This window comes from Micropterus dolomieu, linkage group LG04 (genome assembly GCF_021292245.1).
Source record: "Micropterus dolomieu isolate WLL.071019.BEF.003 ecotype Adirondacks linkage group LG04, ASM2129224v1, whole genome shotgun sequence".
In the NCBI taxonomy this organism is placed as follows: Eukaryota; Metazoa; Chordata; class Actinopteri; order Centrarchiformes; family Centrarchidae; genus Micropterus; species Micropterus dolomieu.
In genome coordinates, this window is record NC_060153.1 from 9,406,660 (window position 1) to 9,425,039 (window position 18,380).

The 18,380-nt window shown below is 39.3% G+C and overlaps 1 protein-coding gene across 5 annotated transcripts in view; it reads right to left on the bottom strand.

Annotated features, from left to right (window-relative positions):
• npnta (nephronectin a) overlaps positions 1 to 18,380 on the bottom strand; it is a 53,208-nt gene that overhangs the window by 9,044 nt on the left and 25,784 nt on the right. For all 5 annotated transcript variants that reach the window (XM_046047384.1, XM_046047386.1, XM_046047385.1 and 2 more), the window contains 5 exons: positions 14,453 to 14,572; positions 12,967 to 13,086; positions 8,079 to 8,213; positions 6,433 to 6,555; positions 4,685 to 5,098 (listed from right to left, as the gene is read on the bottom strand). In XM_046047384.1, the coding sequence (XP_045903340.1) occupies positions 4,685 to 5,098; positions 6,433 to 6,555; positions 8,079 to 8,213; positions 12,967 to 13,086; positions 14,453 to 14,572 (912 nt within the window). The remainder of the gene's footprint in view (positions 1 to 4,684; positions 5,099 to 6,432; positions 6,556 to 8,078; positions 8,214 to 12,966; positions 13,087 to 14,452; positions 14,573 to 18,380) is intronic.

Genomic DNA, 18,380 nt, shown 5'->3' on the forward strand with positions numbered 1-18,380 from the left:
AATGCGCGTATAAGGAGCTGGGACTGTTACTGAATGCAACAAAGGAACGTGGCGGCAGAAAACAGTCGTTGCAAAGTAAATACGGCGACATGCACAGCACAACTGTAGGCAGATAAGTGTTATTTGCATGGTACATAATATTTTAATAAAGATACCATGTCAAAAACCTGGTCAGTAGCATCGTGTTTCTGCTTTGCATGACTTCTAAGACCCAATCAGAGAGCCGAGCGTGAACTGTGGGCTGCCTCATCATTTCTAAAGTCCTCCATTTTGGGCCGTCTTCACTAAAACGCCCTCTGGAGTTTTGAAATGCAAAACGGGGTCAGCAGCGTTTCTAAACTTCTCCGTTTTAGGTCTTCGTCTTCATCGCTGTAGTCTGGACAGGTGGTGCAAACATAGCAAAAGGTCTCCATTTTAATTCGAAAACGCAGTAGTGTGGATGGGGCCTTGGTCTTGTCTCAGACTCGACCGCATTTGTACTCGGTCTTGTCTCGGGTCTCAGACATTGAGGACTCTGGATTTTATTTCAAGAACATTCAAGACCATAATTTTGGGAATATCTATAAATTGCTTTTGCATTGTTTGATTTATTTGTTAGCATCCTAACTGTAACTTAATGTAACCATTAACCCTAATTAAAATGTGTTGTTACCGTTAACGACTGTCACCCCTTCCGGTGATTGCAACGCTTAGTTGATTTAAGCTTATATGTGGGTGTTTTAATGGGAATTTGGACCTCCCACGGTCTTGGTCTCGACTTGGTCTCAGCCCCTAAGAGTCTTGGTCTTGTCTCAGTCTCGATAAACTCTGGTCTCGGTCTTGACTTGGTCTCGGTTTGGGCGGCCTTGACTACAACACTAGCTACTACTAATAAGTACTTTACCTTGGTTGACATGATGTAAAATTATTATATTCACATTAGTGTTTATGGGTGAAAATCTTGAATCTCCAAACGCCAACCTATATGTAGCTTAGGAAAACAGCCTTGTTTTAAGCTTAAACCAAACTAAGAGTTTGATTCGCCTAATAGGTTTGAGGCTCTTCTCATCGTACAACAGAGGGCACTCTGTACAAAAGTGATGGGTTGCCAGTATATAGTTACAGAATGTGAAATGACAAATTTTTGTGTTTCCCTGCTACTTTATGCTAAGCTTTATGCTGGGCTAAACCAATCATCTCCACAGTTGATGCACAGACACAGGAGTGGTATCAATCTTATCATCTTATTCTTGGCAAAAATTGAATTAGTGGACTTCCCACAACACTGAACAATATGTCTAACTATTCCTGAACTGAAAGTAAGAAAAGGTTGGAGATACAGGACACTAATGTTGTTTGTACAGATCCAGACTGAAAGGAAAGTACACAGCTCTGAAAATTACTCTGACTACAAAACACACCTGCACCTGAAGTACAGCTGAGGTGTTGTTCATGCCACGAGGCCCTTATTCAAATGATTCCTATTTCCGTCTAATTATTTGAATAATCACTCAGCGCTCTCTCTGCTCCCTCCCTCTCTCATCTTATTGAAACTAAGCTCTGATTTCTAGAACTGCTCTGCTGTGGTGGAAACTAGTAGATTGATGTCTCCCTCAAGCAGTGCAGACAGGTGTTAATGTAATCTTCTCTTCCCTTTTTCCTGTTTCTAATTATGTGATGCCATCTGGCAAGGTGAGCACTTTCCCTTACTTTGCTGTTGCATCTCACTAGATATTTCTGCCAAAGGAGCTGAATGTTAGGTTTGGTAAATACAGATTTTTGCTGTGCCTACAGGTGAACGTGACAGCAAATAATTTGCAGGGACATACTTCGGTAAAAATTTACAAAACACACAAAACTGCGAGTAGTCAGGAACTCAAGAATCTGTGCGGAACAAATGAGGAACAACCTTATAATTAATTCACTGTCAATAAGTAGTTAACGGATAACTACGAATGGAGATCTATAGATAATGATGATTTACTAGAGAACTGACTGGGAGATAATAATTAATGAATCATCAGTTAATGATTACTTCATAAATATCTGAATTGACATACTGACACTTTCTCCATGAGTAGTTCCTGATTAACTCTGAACTATAGCTGCATTAGTTACTCTTTCCATGCCCCTTCATGTAAAGTGATATGTCATACTAAGTAGATACTAAGAAATCCCTTATTATTTCATGATTATGACAAGTTACTTTTGAGTTTTAATGGTGAATTAAAAAACTACTTCTCATAATCTTATAGTAATAAGCAGTGCTTATCCATAAATAAGCACATATCCATAAATCCATTAGACTTACCCTATTAGGGTGGATGAAATCTTTTTATTTGTGTAGAAGGGCAGTGCAGTGACGGAGCGCACTTGAGAGGTGCCGAAGCCATAAGGCTTAAACTCAGAGGTACAGAGGTGCCGCTCCGGCTAACTCCAGAAAAAAATTATTTTTTGTGTTTTGAATTTTTATTGAAGTTTATACTGTTGGTCATCACACAACCATTGCGGTGTCTAGCCCTGCAGAATGTTTTGGTATTAATGTGTTAAATTAATGTGTAAGATATGGCCAGTTGTTTAGTCTAAAACATTCAAAAATCAACTAACATTGTCAACAGAATGTGAAGAAGTAACAGACATTATTCTGACATTATGTGAAAGACATCTACGTATTGTGTTGCAGAGATATATACTGAAATGATCATGCTAACCAGCTAGCCCCAAAGGTCACTATAAATGTTTGCGGACACTGCAATATTTATTATGCATGTCTAACTGTACACAACCTTGTGTCATCACTGCAATTAGTAAATCATGCAATTCTTGCACAAGTTGAAATGCTGCCCCCTACTTGTTAAGAGCATGTGGAAAGGAATTACACATTGTACCATTAAATAACGTAATAAAAAGTTTTTGGCTGCAGACAAATCATCTATATTAATATTAGATCAAGTGACTTTGGCCCAGAACCGAATATTTCAGGCTTAACATGTCACATGTCACAGGGATTATCTCATTAAGGAACAATTCAATGTCACGAAAAGGTTAATGCATTTAACACTGTAAGAAAAAAGCAGCAGATTATTTTAGTGCTTACCTTCTTTGTTAAAGCAAAAAGATTGCTACAGTATTTTTAATTAAATTCTATTGTTTGGTTTTGATCAAGAACGTCAATCTCAAACAAGTGATGGTGCATTTTGAATGTAATTGGTGTTAAAGATGCAGGCTTGGTAGAGAGCCGGTGTGACGTGGACAAACAACAGTCTGCAAAGCAGTTTGTGTTTGATTAACTGAATCCCAAAAAAAAGAATTAACTTGAGGAAATTATTCTTAATTTAACACTTTAGCACCATAATGCAATTAGTGTGACTAATTTGTAATTTGTCAACATAAAAATGAGCATTATTTATTCTCAATCTATGTTTCATACAGGAAGCTGGGTAAAGGTGGATATAGCTTGATTTACATATTTATCACCTTGAATGCTCATACTGTATCTGAGAGGGTGAAGTATTACAGTGAGAAAACTACTTGTACACATTAATCCACACCACTCCCATTGTCAAATGTTGAATCTGTTATCAATAGTGACCTTTGGGTTCAACCATTTTCCCCAGTTTACAGTGAAAACAATCTTAAAACGTCTTGCCAAATGATAACTTTTAAATCTTGTGGTTAGCTGGCAGATAAACTGTGTACCCATGGGAACGGACTGTCAACTGCTCAGATACGTTACATTCACATATTCATGTGTTTGAAACAAACTTAATATGATCATCTGTCAGGTAAACATTACTTCTGAATCCCCAGACTGTGACATGTTTCATAACAAACACAATATTTCAGGATTCAGATGAAGAAATATGCAAATTTGCTCCAATTTGGTTAGGGGAAGCCTGTCAGGGAGCTGATGAGGATGAATCGTTAGACAAATCAGTGCCAAAGTCTGTGACCCAAAAGTTAAAAAGGTTCACCTCACTATCAAACTTCAAAACACAGGGATTAGAACCTCCTAATGCCATGAGTTATTATGTTTTCTAAGCTGCTCTAATATTTTATATGAGCAATGTGTATTTCTGGCCCTCAGTGTCCGGTAGCTATAAGAAGCATGATAGTGTCTTTCCGCTCATTGTCTCGGTTTTATGAGACACAACTTTCCTATTTTGGTTCAGTCTCGCTGGTTTGACTAGCTTGTGAACATTTAGCAGCTATATAGCCAGATATCTCCTTCAGGAGTTGGTAGAGACCCAAACAGAGTCAAAAAAGAGTGAATACAGGATATTTTTTCTGTCAGGTGACCAAAAACACGACTCCAAATAAATGGATGTGTAACAGGCAACTGTTTGCTAACAGGTTAACCATAACAACTTCATGGGGGGTGATAATATGCCAATGTTGTGTTTATGCAGTGCCTGGAAGTGGCCAAAAATGAATTAATGCAGCATAAAAGGCTTGCTTACATTATTAATATTTGTAAAGAGGCCTATAATTCAATGCGTGAGTATTTAAAAAAAGACACAAAATTCAGATTTCCCATCTATAAATTACACCCTTCAAGTATGTAAAGTTGTAAATAAGCCTTAGATTTAGATGGTCAGGAACTTGTGCGTGTTTTTTAAAAAGGTGTAAAAGGTATTAAAAAACTTGCAGGAATGAAAATCAGCTGTGTAAAAATAGAATAAAAAATAAAAAAGCTAGTTCTTACTGTGGACATCCCCTCTCTGTTTGGTGACCTCCTTCTGAATGGTGTTGTCTACTGGTGTGACCGGTGGCGGTGTTGGGAGTCTGGTGGGAGTCACTGGCCTTTGTGGGATGTAGGGCTTGCGTGTGGGTGCCACTGGTTTCCTGGTTGGGACAAAGGGCTTCCGGGTGGGAACTGCCGGCTTGCGTAGATGTGGGGTGACCCTCTTTGGAGGCAGTGGTGCTTTGGTTGTTGTTGTGGTTGTTGTTGTTGTGGTGGCGGCTGTTGATTTGGGAATAATGTGGATGATTCTCCTTTGAGTCACTGGCGGGTGGATGGTGGTGGTGGTCCTCTTCTGATCCATGTTGGGAATATGATTGTGATGATTTGGAGGTAGTTTGCCTGGTCTCGGGGGGTCAATAACCACCTTAGGAATGGCTGAAATAATAAGAGAATTTAGACGGAGCACTGAAATATGAGCACTTGAATTAATGAGGCGTAGAATTGCAGACTAAGTGCAATGATTAGCCTGACTTTTGCAGACGAGGGCTTTCTTTGATCTACTGAGACTTCTTCTGATATCTATTAACTAAATGTTAGCATCCTAAAACAAATGGGGAGTCTCAAATCTCACTGAAGCAAAAGCTCAAACTTGCAAGAGAGGCCCATAAAATCAGCTTGCTGTGAAGTTCACGTTCAGTTATTTTGGGTGACTTTTTAAGATAATTGTGGACATCTTTTCCTCAATGGGAGTATTAAAAGAGATAAAGGGGGAAGGCTTTGTGGTTACATGACATGTGCACTCACAAACTAATCCACAAAGACACCGACATTAAGTGAATTTCTGCTTTTTATAATTGTATATTGCTTTCTGACGGTGGCCTTTTATCTGTTCATGTACTCGTCCTGATTAGTAATTCTGTGTGTGCGTATAGCCAGAGGCCTCGCAGCATCAGGCTAAAGCTGCTCTCTGTGTGTGGAATGATCTCTGCGCTCAAACAGGCTGCTGTGCCCTGGAGATCACCCTCGCTCTGCTGATGTCATCAAAGTTGAACCTCCTTTTCCTTTGTTCCTCCACACATTCTTCACGTCAGGAGCAGAGACAGAGACTGGGGGGCTGGTGTGATGTGATAGTGGGTGGGGTGGGGAGGGGGGGGCTTCATGAGGGTTTCATGAGTGAGGAATAGGAGTGGACAAAAGCAAGTGGTTTGAACTCAGTTATTGCCTTCTCCGGTTGCAGGCGACTTTGATGTGTGATACACAAATAGGATATTGCAACTCGACTCCTAGAGCACACCCCTTGGGCAGGCCACAGGGTGAGGTATTTGTAGCACATCTTCTCTGCTCTATGGACTGTTACACCAGTTGTGTCTGCTAAATGATTAAATAACTGTGGAGAATAAATTACTTCTTGTCCACCTAGCTGCTGTAAAAACTGCAGACGCACAGATAAATGAACTAGTGTGTGTCAGCAAGTAAAACGAGACAAACAAATGACCAGGAAAGATTTGATGATGTTTCCCAATTTTGGCTAATTAAAATGGCCACTCTGGACACATGTGATAAGGGAGCAGGGTGATTTAAGTAAAGACTGACAGCCATTACAAAGAAAGGAATTTTAGTCTTGGCTCTGTGCTTGCAGGGCTATTCCTCCCGCTTTCTTGCTTTCCTGCCTTCTTAAAAACACAGGTAAAGAAAACAAAAAATGTGAGGCCCCATTCCTCTTTGGCAAAAGTATGTATCAGGGACAGGGTTTTGTTCTAAATTCTTACGTTTGCAGTCGTGGCCCATCCCCCTGTAGCCGTCTTTGCATTTGCACTTGTATGAGCCCGGCGTGTTGTAGCAGGTGGCAAAACTGCTGCAGTGGCTTTGACTTAAAGAGCACTCATCCACATCTGAAAGATAATTGAAAGATAACAACATTCAGCTACCGGGTGCAAGTGTAAAAAGCTTCAGACATAACAGCAGAATATTAAAGGCTAATTGCTTCACATCCACTTCAAGGAGAGTTCAAAGTTTATGTTGCACAAACTGTAAGTGAAAGCGTTTAAGTGAATAACAGTGATCCCTCTGAATGCCAGAGCAAAACTATTATGAGAGCTGTTTGGTAAAAAAAATATACAAGGTCTTTGAAGCATTTTAGCAGCAACTGCCAAGCTATCACTGCTCATTCACTGAAAAAAATGAATGAAAGATGGTGTATTTTCCAAATGCTGCTAACATTCAAGGTAGCCAAGTGGATTCATGTACATTATTGATTAAAATTAAAGATGGCAGATATTGATCAAGTATGGTGTATATCAAGTGCACAGCAAGGACAAAAACATGAATCAGAACCAGCAGTGCGAATATGTTCTGCAGTGGTTTAGTGATAGCTCATTAATGTGAAGTTTTTTTAAGTGGTTTCAGTTCCTCCTATATTACTTAATTTCTTTTTTTCATACTTCAACTACAGAGTTCTTTCTAAATGTAAAAAAGTGCTTCATGAGACATTTGTCTATTCTGATTTTAAATACATTTTCCTAATCAGTGCTATACTGTACTATATGTAATTGTAGATGTAGATCCAGGGTAGAACTTCTTAAAAAGTAGTTGGCACCAGCTTTAATTAGAATTAAATATTATCTACAAAGTATTTAAAGTATTAAAAGTCACAGCACTAACCATGCAAAATGGCTCCTTTCTGTGTTCTCTATAGGTAGTACCCATAGAGTCCAGTAGAGGGCGGAGCCTGTGCTTATAGAACTAGGGTTACCATATCGTAACCTTTGTTCTATCTCAGGCTCCACCCTCTACTGGACTCTATGGGTACTACCTCCTCCAATCACACGCACGCACTTGCCCACTGAAATTTTATCGTGCACAAAACCGACTAATAGGACGTCGCTACCGATACGTGCGTGACTTATAAATAGCAGTGTCCCTACTGCCTCAGCATCCGACCGCCTCTTCAGCAGATGGCGTGCGTCAGAGCGGCAGGGCTCATCGGTAGAGGGCGGAGCCTGTGCTTATAGAACTAGGGTTACCGTATCGTATCTCACACAGGCTCCGCCCTCTACTGGACTCTATGGGTACTACCTATAGAGTCCAGAAGAGGGCTCCGTCTGTGCTTATACAACTAGGGTTACCATATCGTTTATCGATTATTATTACGAATGCATTTACACTGCTGCGTAGATTCATCTAGAATAATACATCATATTTCAGAAACGCTGCATGTGTTTTCTTAATCTGCTAAGTAACTAGTAACTAGCTTTCAATTAAATGTAGTGGAGTAAAAAATAAAGTGTATAAAGTAAAAATCAACACATGCATCACTAAAAAAAACTTGGTTATAAGTCAAAGCATCTCAGCACATCTATGACCATTGTAAGTTTTGTCTGTAAAGAGCCTCACTGTTGAGACCTTGAGAAAGTACCTATGCATTGGTATTTCCCATTGACATATTGCAGGTCAAAGCCTTCCTGGCACTTGCAGATGTAGCTACCAAAGGTGTTAATGCATTTCCTGAACCTAGGACACACTGCAATCCCTGCTGCACACTCATCCACATCTGCAAGAGAAAAATAGATACAGGTTATTCCACAGAAGAAAATATTCAAATTAAAGCATAATGTATTCATAATTTTTCACTAAAAATCCCTTTTAGACTTGGCCACGTACAGTATATAAGGCATTCAAAATAACACAATGCAATAGAAAAACTTCAAGGTCAAAAAAGGCAATTTAATTCAACTAAACAAACATTTCTTTTCATACCAGAAGGCTTTTTCACCTTCCCTGGTTAGTATTCATTTATGAACAAAGCACATTATGTATTCTGTTCAGTGAGCAGAATACAATGCACACTACCTTGTTTCATTATTTAAAGACCTATTCTAAGTGTCTCTGTTGATCACCTTTTCAGGCATGTGGCCATTAATATTTAGACCCAGAGGCTCAAAGCATGTGCCTTAAAATCATTAATTTATTTGCTGCATAATGTAGCTGAGACACTGTGGTGCCACAGGGACTTTTGTTTAAGGACTTTAAAAACACAGAGACACCTGGAACAGCTGGATAAACAAGCAAGTGAAGTAAGTGGGTAGAACGCTCTCATCCCTTAACACCTACTGTTGAGGTTCTCATCAGCAAGGCACTTATACCCAAACTGCTCCAGTAGAGCTGCCTAATGGCCAACATTCGAAAACCCTAGCTGAATTATTCAGTTAGTAAATTATTATGTTTTACATAATACACACATGCACACATGAATATATTATTTCTTGCAAATGTTTACAACTGGCTTTGAAGACAACTTTGATTTTTCTTCCAAATTAGCAAATCTTAAGGATCAGATTTAAACCCATGTTGACAGTTAAGTATATGTCAGCCAATATTAAGCTCTGCAATTTGGTTTTACTTGACAACTTTTGTGATTTATTAAGCAATTTCTATGAGAGGCATCATTATAATATGAAGCCGTCTCATATGAACTTCTGCAACAATGTAAAAACATCAATACACTTTGCCATTAGAGGGTTTTGTGGCAGTTCTGTCACAGCGCATAAAAAACAAGTCAATACTTCCTTCCAGTGGATCATCATCTCTCAGATTTCTGGCCTAATCCATTTTAAGTACACAAAAAACTGGTGCACAGTCTCTTGAAAGCATTATTATTTTTCATTATCATAGCGGTAGCACTTTATAATAACTACACACTATAAAGCATTAGTTAAGTATTAGTAAATACGTAATTCATCATTTATAAAGCATTATTCATACATTAATACACATTAATTGCACCGCGGTGTGGCCAGCTGCTTCGGATCCCATTCAACAGGACTGACACATCAGATTACAAGACACTGGCAGAGAAGAAAGATCCACCACACATTCATTATCCTGCCCAGGTAGAGATACAAATTACTGAAAGATACCGGACACTTTTTAAAATTGTATTTTTTATGAAAGAGCTCTTCTTATTCTGGGGATTGTTTCAAACATGGCTGGTGCACTATGAGAGTGTTAAAGGCACTGTAATAAACCTGCCCATTGTTCTTTAATCACACACAGTCTATTTCTTACCCCAACACTACTTCTCAGAACCTAGGTTGGTAAATTAGCTAGTGCTACACTAGTGTTAAATATTCTACACCTGTCTTTAGCATTCAAAAACTATGCTACAGGGCTTTCCCCAGTATGTTGAACTATGACACTAAGGGGCTCCCAAGTGCGTTATAAAGTGAACAACAAGGGGTCTTGACCATTGGTCCATATGTGACGACTTGGGAGTGAGAAGGGGTTGGATTGTAGATGGTTAATTTTATATCAGCAGTTGTACAGTTTATGCAGCAATAGTCTCTCGTATTGTTGATGTGTTTTTTTAATGAATGAATGGGTGAAAGGCATTTTGTAATAAATAACATGTTCTGTATCCCTTTGTGTTGTGTCCGTTTCCTTTTTCTATTCAGAAGATAACTGATTCTTGTGTGTTACAATATCATTTGTAAATGCTTTGTAAGACATAGATAATCCTCACTTTAGATGAGCTCACGCAAAATACTTTACTAACCATTGGTAACTACCAGAATTAATCATGAATTGCAATATCATTAAGTGTCATAAAACATCTATGAACACGCACTATTAGACCATTTCTAAATAATTACATGTCATGTCAAGTTAGCGGTTGATCAAAGCATTGGGGGGGGGGGGAGTAAGATTGGTGTCTTTCAATGGACCATCCAAGCAAACCTTTGCTGGTCCCATCACAGCAGATCTCTGGAAGGGCAGATCTTGGAATTTTAACGAGGAGTTCAGAGAAACGGTACCAGGCCTGTAACGGTGAGGCTTTTACCCAGTAAAGTTAGCTGGGACATCTTTCGGGTAGTCTTAGCAGCATCCTTTGGGCTTTGCCACTGGTAGATTTACGAGTTATGCTGAGATTGTTTCTATTTTTTCTCGGGAAAGTATCAAAAAACAGGCAGTTATGTAATAATTTTATTACACTTTCCAAATGATCTTATGAACCATTAACAACTCATATATAAATGGTTTGTCATTAAAATAATACTTCATTTATAAATAGTGAACCGATCATCTTTAAAGCATGAAAATACAAGCACATTATAGATGAGCTTAATGAAAAATACAACATGTATAACTATGTTTAACGTAAGAACAATGGTTTATAAATGATGAATTAAAGATGTACTAATACTTAACAACTGCTTCATAGTGTGAATAAAACATTTATAACTGTTTATGAATGACTTACTAATGTGTATTAATGTATGAATAATGCTTTATAAATGATGAATTCCGCATTTGCTAATACTTAACTAATGCTTTATAGTGTGTAGTTATAATAAAGTGCTACTCAAAATTTAAAACAGACTAAATTTCACATCAAATTATAAATCCAGTTAACCAAAAGTTATGTAGTTAAACATTGGGGCCTACATTTTAGTGAAAGATAAAAGTAAACAGTCTTCCCTTTCATTCCTAGTTACAAAAAAATAGAAGCCCTTAGGACTTTGCTTCCGTAAGTGATAAGGACATGGCTTCCTAATGAGAGCTCCAGCAGTTGGTAGAAGTAGATTCTAGATGACTACAGGACAGAGACAGAGGCGAGCACACCCCTTCTGAGACATGTTTTGCCATCCTTGACGTGAATGCGCGACTGTGCTGCAGGTCAGCGGCACCGGACCATATCTTGTTCAAGTCTGATGTTAGCCAAGAAGCTTAAGGAAGTATGGAAAATGGGGGAGAGAGGTGTTCTTTCCACAGCTGTAAGAATCACCATTATTGTGTCACAGTCTAAGATGCAAAGAACATTGGTGTCTGTTGTAAACTTTGTGTGACCAGCAACAAGCTTTCAACCGCATTTATTGCAGCATCTACTGAAGCAGCACAGCAATGTGAGACTTGTAGAAAGAAACTCCTGCCAGTGATGCTTGCACTCGTCGGGACAGAGTGATGTTAAGCAACGTAACGTTTTGTAAAAATACTGAATACTGCTCTTATAAATATATGTGCAGAAAAACAGTATTTATTGTTGTATTACAGCGGTTGGAGTTAAAAAATATATGTTTTGTAAAAACTCCTTCTGCTGTTATGAATATGACATTAAGTTAGTTAAAAAGTCAGGAGAGACTGCTTTGTTTCGGGGAGGGGAGGTGGTGAAAGTAATACAGTAAAGTAAGTAGTTAGTTTTTTCACCCAGTAATATGTAAAGTAATATTATTACTTTAAGGAGTAATAAATAACTAGTAACTTATTACAATTTCTGAGTAACTTGCCCAACACTGTCCATCATACGTTCTTCAATAGGAGTGAAAAGGAGACGGAGCAATGAGTAGGCCGGAAATGTAATGTGACTGTACCTTTACACTTTTGCTGAAAGCATAGTTTTTAGAAGTTTGAAAAATATGGGCCCAGGTCACCCTTAAAGCTACGACAAAACTGCGTTTACATATTTGATTTCACAGCATCATAATGAATAAAGAACGCTCTGCATCTAAGCAAACTCTCACATCTAATGCAGTGGTTACTAGAAGGAATCACCTCCATAAATATGATTAGAAACTGACCATAAAACTCTCCATAAAAAATCAGCTTCCCGAGTGATGCGGAAACATTCCATTAAACTGTCGTAACACCTGTGGCAGGCAATCTTTCCTTCCTCTCCTCCATCATTTTTCATGATTGATGTCTGTCTTGTTTTAGAAATCCGCCCCCCCATTAGCAAGCATGCAGTTAAGTGGGGCTGTAAGGCAGCAACAGGAACAGTCCAGTCAGAAAGAGCCTGTATTTAAACCTGACACAGGTTAACTGCCTCAACTGGCCCCTTCATCTGTTAGCTACCCATCTGAGGAGCTGTGGCACGTAATGAAAGCAGGAGGGGAGGATAGGAGGAGTAGGGGGGTGGGCTTTCCCTGATCACATTTCTGCTGTAAAAGCTGGAGGAAGCAAGTGGAAATGAAGTCACCATTTGGTTGACAGGGACTGTTAAATTGCCGGGGTCCTTGATCAAAGCAAAAGAGACATATTGTTAAATATTTTGGATGAATTTCAGATTTACTTGCTAAAAGGTTTTGTCTGAATTCCCAAATTGCATTTTTCCTGCCAAGTTTTCATTCTGGCTCTGCCAAAACAGTTGCATATGATTATCACTCAGCAAATTTAAAGGCTGAGAAGAACACATAAAAAAATAAATAAAACATTCTTGTTTGTGATGCTTTACATCAGTTGCTCATGGAAGGGAGTGGTAACATAAGGCTTAGTTTTCATGCCAGTGACGATATATAAAGACTGTGACGTACCCACACAGGTTCTTCCATCAGAAGCCAGCTGTAGCCCCGGCGACGGACACTGACATCGGACCTCTCCTTTCAGCACCTCGCAGCCGTACTGGCAGTTGGCCATGCCACAAGTGCGAGCGTCTGATGGACACAAGGGAAACGCAACACATATATTAACACATGCTGGTGCCACAAGGGAGAGAGGGGAACAGTTTATACAGCTCTCACACTCACTTTCTTTCCTTCACACATCTACACTCTTACTTTATCCTTATCCTCCAGCCAGTGTGTAAGAGCCAGGCCACTCGCCTGCCTTTTTCTGATATTTGCCGAGCTGACCCTGGGGTGCAGACAACAGAACAGCACACACTCTGCCATTATTAGATTCCTGTGCTGCACAGTCGCTCTGTGCTCACACCATAGCCCACGCAATCCTCTCTCACCCACTTTCATCTTTCCTACACCTAAAGACTCATAATCCATATCTACTGCATCGAAACGCCAGCGTGCAGCACCTCTGTTGTTGAGCCGCACCAGGGCAGATCAAGACCCTCCAAAATAATAATATAATGGAACAGATTTTGTTCAGCCTCTTTCAATAACGTTGGACCCTAAAAGGAAATTAAAAGTGAGGCTCATGCTGCTGCCACTTCAGCTGCTGCAGGCACCCTGGAGCACAGTTTGATGACTAAGGTAGACCGGGGCTGATTAAATGCTGCAGTGATCTATTGATCAAAGCAGTAGCAAGGTGAGAAAAGAGTGGCAAGGTGTTTAACATCATGCTATCATCACGCAACAACACCTAGAATAGTTTGAGATTGCCTCAAGTGGTGAGCAATTCAGACTTTAAAGGGGTGGGAATTAATTTTCATCTGATAAAAAAGAACTAATTAAAATGAGTTACTGGGAGTCACGCCATCCTCGAGTGAAAACGTGAGGAGAAAATATCAGATGGGAAACAGAATTTACAGGGAGACATGTACAGACATCAACTCCCATTCTATGAAATACCTCAGGGCAACCAATAAGAACTGCACATTCACTCAAGGGTCTAAAGATTGTGTTTCTTTCAAATTTTTCATTTTAGCCCTCTTAGGGTTCTTCAAACTGTAGAGCTGCTATATTAAAGCAGATCAACACGGTGCTTTAATCAGAAGGATTGTGGGGCTGCTGTCAGAGGTACTCACGAGTGCGGAAATGTATTTTATAATAGAGAGCATATGTCATCAGCACTGCCTTGCGCAGGCATTCAGATGAATACATTTGTAGTGGAGCGAAGAAATGCTTCACAGTAGCACATCCAGACTACAGAGCACATGAGAGATTATGACAAGAAAAGCAGATGAGGGAGAGAAGAAAGGAGGACTAAAAATATCCACATTTCAGACAATACAAACAATGTGTACAATCACAAAGATGTGTGTGTGTGTGTGTGTGTGTGTGTGTGTGTGTGTGTGTGTGTGTGTGTGTGTGTGTGTGTGTTTGTGTTTGTGAGAGACAGACTCACTTCCACAGGTCCCGTCAGGCATCAGCATGTATCCGTTGAGGCAGTAGCACTTGTAACTCCCGTATGTGTTCATGCACCTGTGTTTACAAGGCCTCGGCTTCAGCCCACATTCATTCAGGTCTGCAGACAGAGAGAGACAGCATAAGTGGACCGGAGGGCAGAGAGAGAGACCCTCCTACACAGAGGAGAAATTAGTCAGACAGCAAAGGTGAAGAGGTCAATCATGTCAAACCTCACCCATCCATTTATGTTTGGGTTTAGGGTGTCTGTCTGTCTGTGTGTGTGCTAATGTGTGTGTTTTGGAAGAGGTGGTGGTGGTGTCTTCGAGGAAGTGATGTGTTGCCATGTTCTGACAAGCCTGCAACTTCCCACTTTGATGATTTAACAGGAAGCCAGTGTCAACTGTCAACCTGCCCATTACCTGCAAGTGATAAAAGACGCTATTATATCCTCTGACTCACCACAACTTCATGAGGCTGTAGCTACACCATCCAGCACTCTTTAATAGATACATATAATTCCAGTGTTTTTATGCAGACATAAAAGTAGAGAATCTCAGCCACAACAGCCCATGAAAATCTTATTTGAAAATGATGCTGTCTGACTTAGAGCTCCTGGGAGAAAGGAAATTGCCCTGAGCTTAACAACTGTCAAATGCTCGTTCAAATTTAAGTCATTATACCCTTTTTACAGCAGACATTTTGACTAGTCAAAAACAGGTGTAACTAATAACATTATTAATGTCTGCATTTCATTTATGCATTTCAGTCGCAGGGCCGTGGTGTTGTGTATGCTGGCTCACTGGATTGATGTACTGACACTCCCAAATGCAGCACACACACCATTAATGTTATTAGTTACACCTGTGTACTTCCTGCAGTGACACGCCAAAATGTCCTCCATGTGAAGGGCTTATACTGGCTAAGTTAAATAAATATGTTTATGTTTATTTCTTCCTACTGTAGATTCCACCTAAATCTTGTTTTAAGGATTGTAACTAAAGTAAAGTGACGTCCAAAACATTCAAACTGGGGCAAACCAACTAACCAAGAGCTACATAGCCCTTTATAATGGCAGAGATTTTGACATGTCATAGCAGGAAATGCTCAGGTATAACTAATAACATTATTCACGTCTGCATCCCACAGCCCACAGGTATCTCAGTCGCAGGACCCTGGTGCTGTGCATGATACCTCCCTGGAATAACTTACTGACATTACTAAATGAAACAGAGACACCATTAATGTTATTAGTTACACCTGCATACTTCCTGCTATGACAAGAGTATTTCATCAAAATGCCTATAAGCTGAAATAAACATGTTTATTTCTTACTGTAGACTCCAAATTGTAGGAAACCAACCAATAAGAGCTTGATAACTCTTTATGGCAGATATTTGGACATGACATAGTATTAAATGCACAAAGGTAAGAAATAATATTATTGATGTCCGCATTACATTTAGGGGTTCTAAAAAATTATTGGCCATAGTAGTGTGCGTCCTGGCTCACTGGCATACCTAAATGGAACAGAGCCATCATTACTGTTATTAGGTACACCTGTGCTTTTTCCATAATAACAAGTCCAAACATCCACTGTAAAAAAGGTCTATTGGGCCCGAATTAACAAAATTCACTTTGCTTTAATCTTGGTGTAGAGGATTTTATAACAACGCATTCAAACTGCACAATAAACAAACAAAAAGAGTTAGATAGCTCTATTTCCTTTTTTTCCCAGCCGACAGTTTTACAAACAGTTGTAGCCAATGACATTAATAAATGACTGTATTCCATTGTGTGTGCTGGATTCAAGGACCTGATATTGTGCATGGTAGTGTACTGGGAGATTTAAATCAAACAAAGCTGTTATTAACGTAGCCTTGCAAAAGAAAATCAGGCAGGGACAGAAATCCTTTTATAGTCACATATTCTCACACATATTTACTGTCCAATTATCATGTCCATGACTTCACCTTTCATTCAGACGGTCCGTATATTACATTTCATATAGTCCATATGTACATTACTTGCTGCCTGTAATCTACTTCCCTCCGCCTCCCTAGCATCGCCCAGCATTACTATTAGGTGTTGTTTTTTTTTTCTCAAATATATATAATAGCTCAGGGACAGTCTGTTCAAGCTGGCTTAAGCTTTGCACCAGAGCGTCACACATTGCAGAGTTATATTATCAAACTAAAATGCATGTCATGTTGAAATAAATGGTTAAAACTTGACGTTAGTATCCTGACTGAAATGTTACTAGTTACACTTGCTCTTCCTACTTGGACAAAGTCAAAATATATGCTATGGAAAAGACCAATATGCATTGTAGATGCACATTGTTCTTACTAGAATATTGATCATAGTAATTGAGAATCTTTGTTGTGTATTTGTTCTATTTGAGTACACTGAATGATTACTTAAGTAGATACTTGATTCTCCCTTTGCACTTTAATAAAGAGAGGGATTATAGAGAAGCCTTGGGTTATGCTGTTCTGACACAGAGAGGAAGATTTTTTATTTCAGTTTGTTTCAAACCTCTTTTTTTCTCCTAAAGCAGATTAGGTTTTCTCATAAAGAAGTTAATGTTGCACTACTGTTGCAGAGCAGAACTGATTTGAAGAGGGACTGGATGGTGAGACATGTTTCATACTAAACTGGTTGTGGTTACCATATCACCCTCTTCTTGGCCCCATCTCTTGAGTAGGTTTTAAAATGTATTCTTATGTCTTACTTTTACTTCTACTTCCGTAGGATATTCTAGCAATCTTTCCAACTGCAATGTTGGGTAAATGTCATGAAATCAGCAGGCTCTGAGGGTAGGAAATAACAACCTGTAAGCATTCACATAAGCCAAATTTCCCCGTAGTGATTCTTAGAGAAACAGTTGATGTTGCTCACATCTCAGACAACAATCATACTGTAGCTGTAATAGTTATCAGTTATAATTCCTTTAATATGAACGTTCCTTTGAGCATGTTGCTGGATGTTTTCAATTCTTTCAATTTACATCAAGGCTGAGATTATGAATGGCTAAAAGAATTTAAGGCCACCCCTGGCTTTGTTTCAGTAACTTTAGTATAGGGAGGTCTGCTGATTATTAATTACTTTTTAATGCGCGTGTAGGTAGGGTTTAATGGTTGCTGACTGGGAACTATGGCCATTGATGAGAGTGAATATTTCAATTGGCTAAAATCACACATATTTCTTCTAAATGTGGGGTCCCTTCGGAGTACCAGGCCCAAAAGGGGAAAACCCAACTTGAAACTACACAGGACTCCATCACACTGGAATGATGACACAGGTGCCAAGAAATATAAATAACTCAAACTATGAATCACCCCTTTTTCTGGGCTACAGTAGAACTATCGCGAATAGACTTCATCTCACTGTACAGCACATGAGGGGTCATTTTCATCTTGGCCGGCCGCATTGTAAATGTTGCCGTGTTTAGCTCCGTGAACATATGCAGGGTGCATTCTTTGAGTGCCACATACCTCCTACATTTAACAGATACCATAGATTAATTTAGATGAATGATGGAGCAGATGCCCAGTTTGTCTATCCACAGACTCCACCTTCTATTAATGGTAGCATCAGGCTTACTAGACCCCTGTTGGCTGAGTGAATAGAGGTGGCTGGAATGTGCCACAAGGCTTTAAGTCATGTTTCATAACTTTACATTCTTATGAACATACAGTGTTGTCACATAAAAAGATAGAATCAAATATTTACAAAATGTGAGGAGTGTATTCACTTTTGTGAGATACTGTATAGGAGTCAGTTTGTAAATGCAGTTGTTACACGAGGGCTGTTATAGTAAAACATTTATAGAGTTACTTTCATTGAATATGATAATACAAATAAGAGTAGCATGAACATGAATTGTCCTACTAAATGTGGACACGTGGGTCAAGCAAGCTAAATGT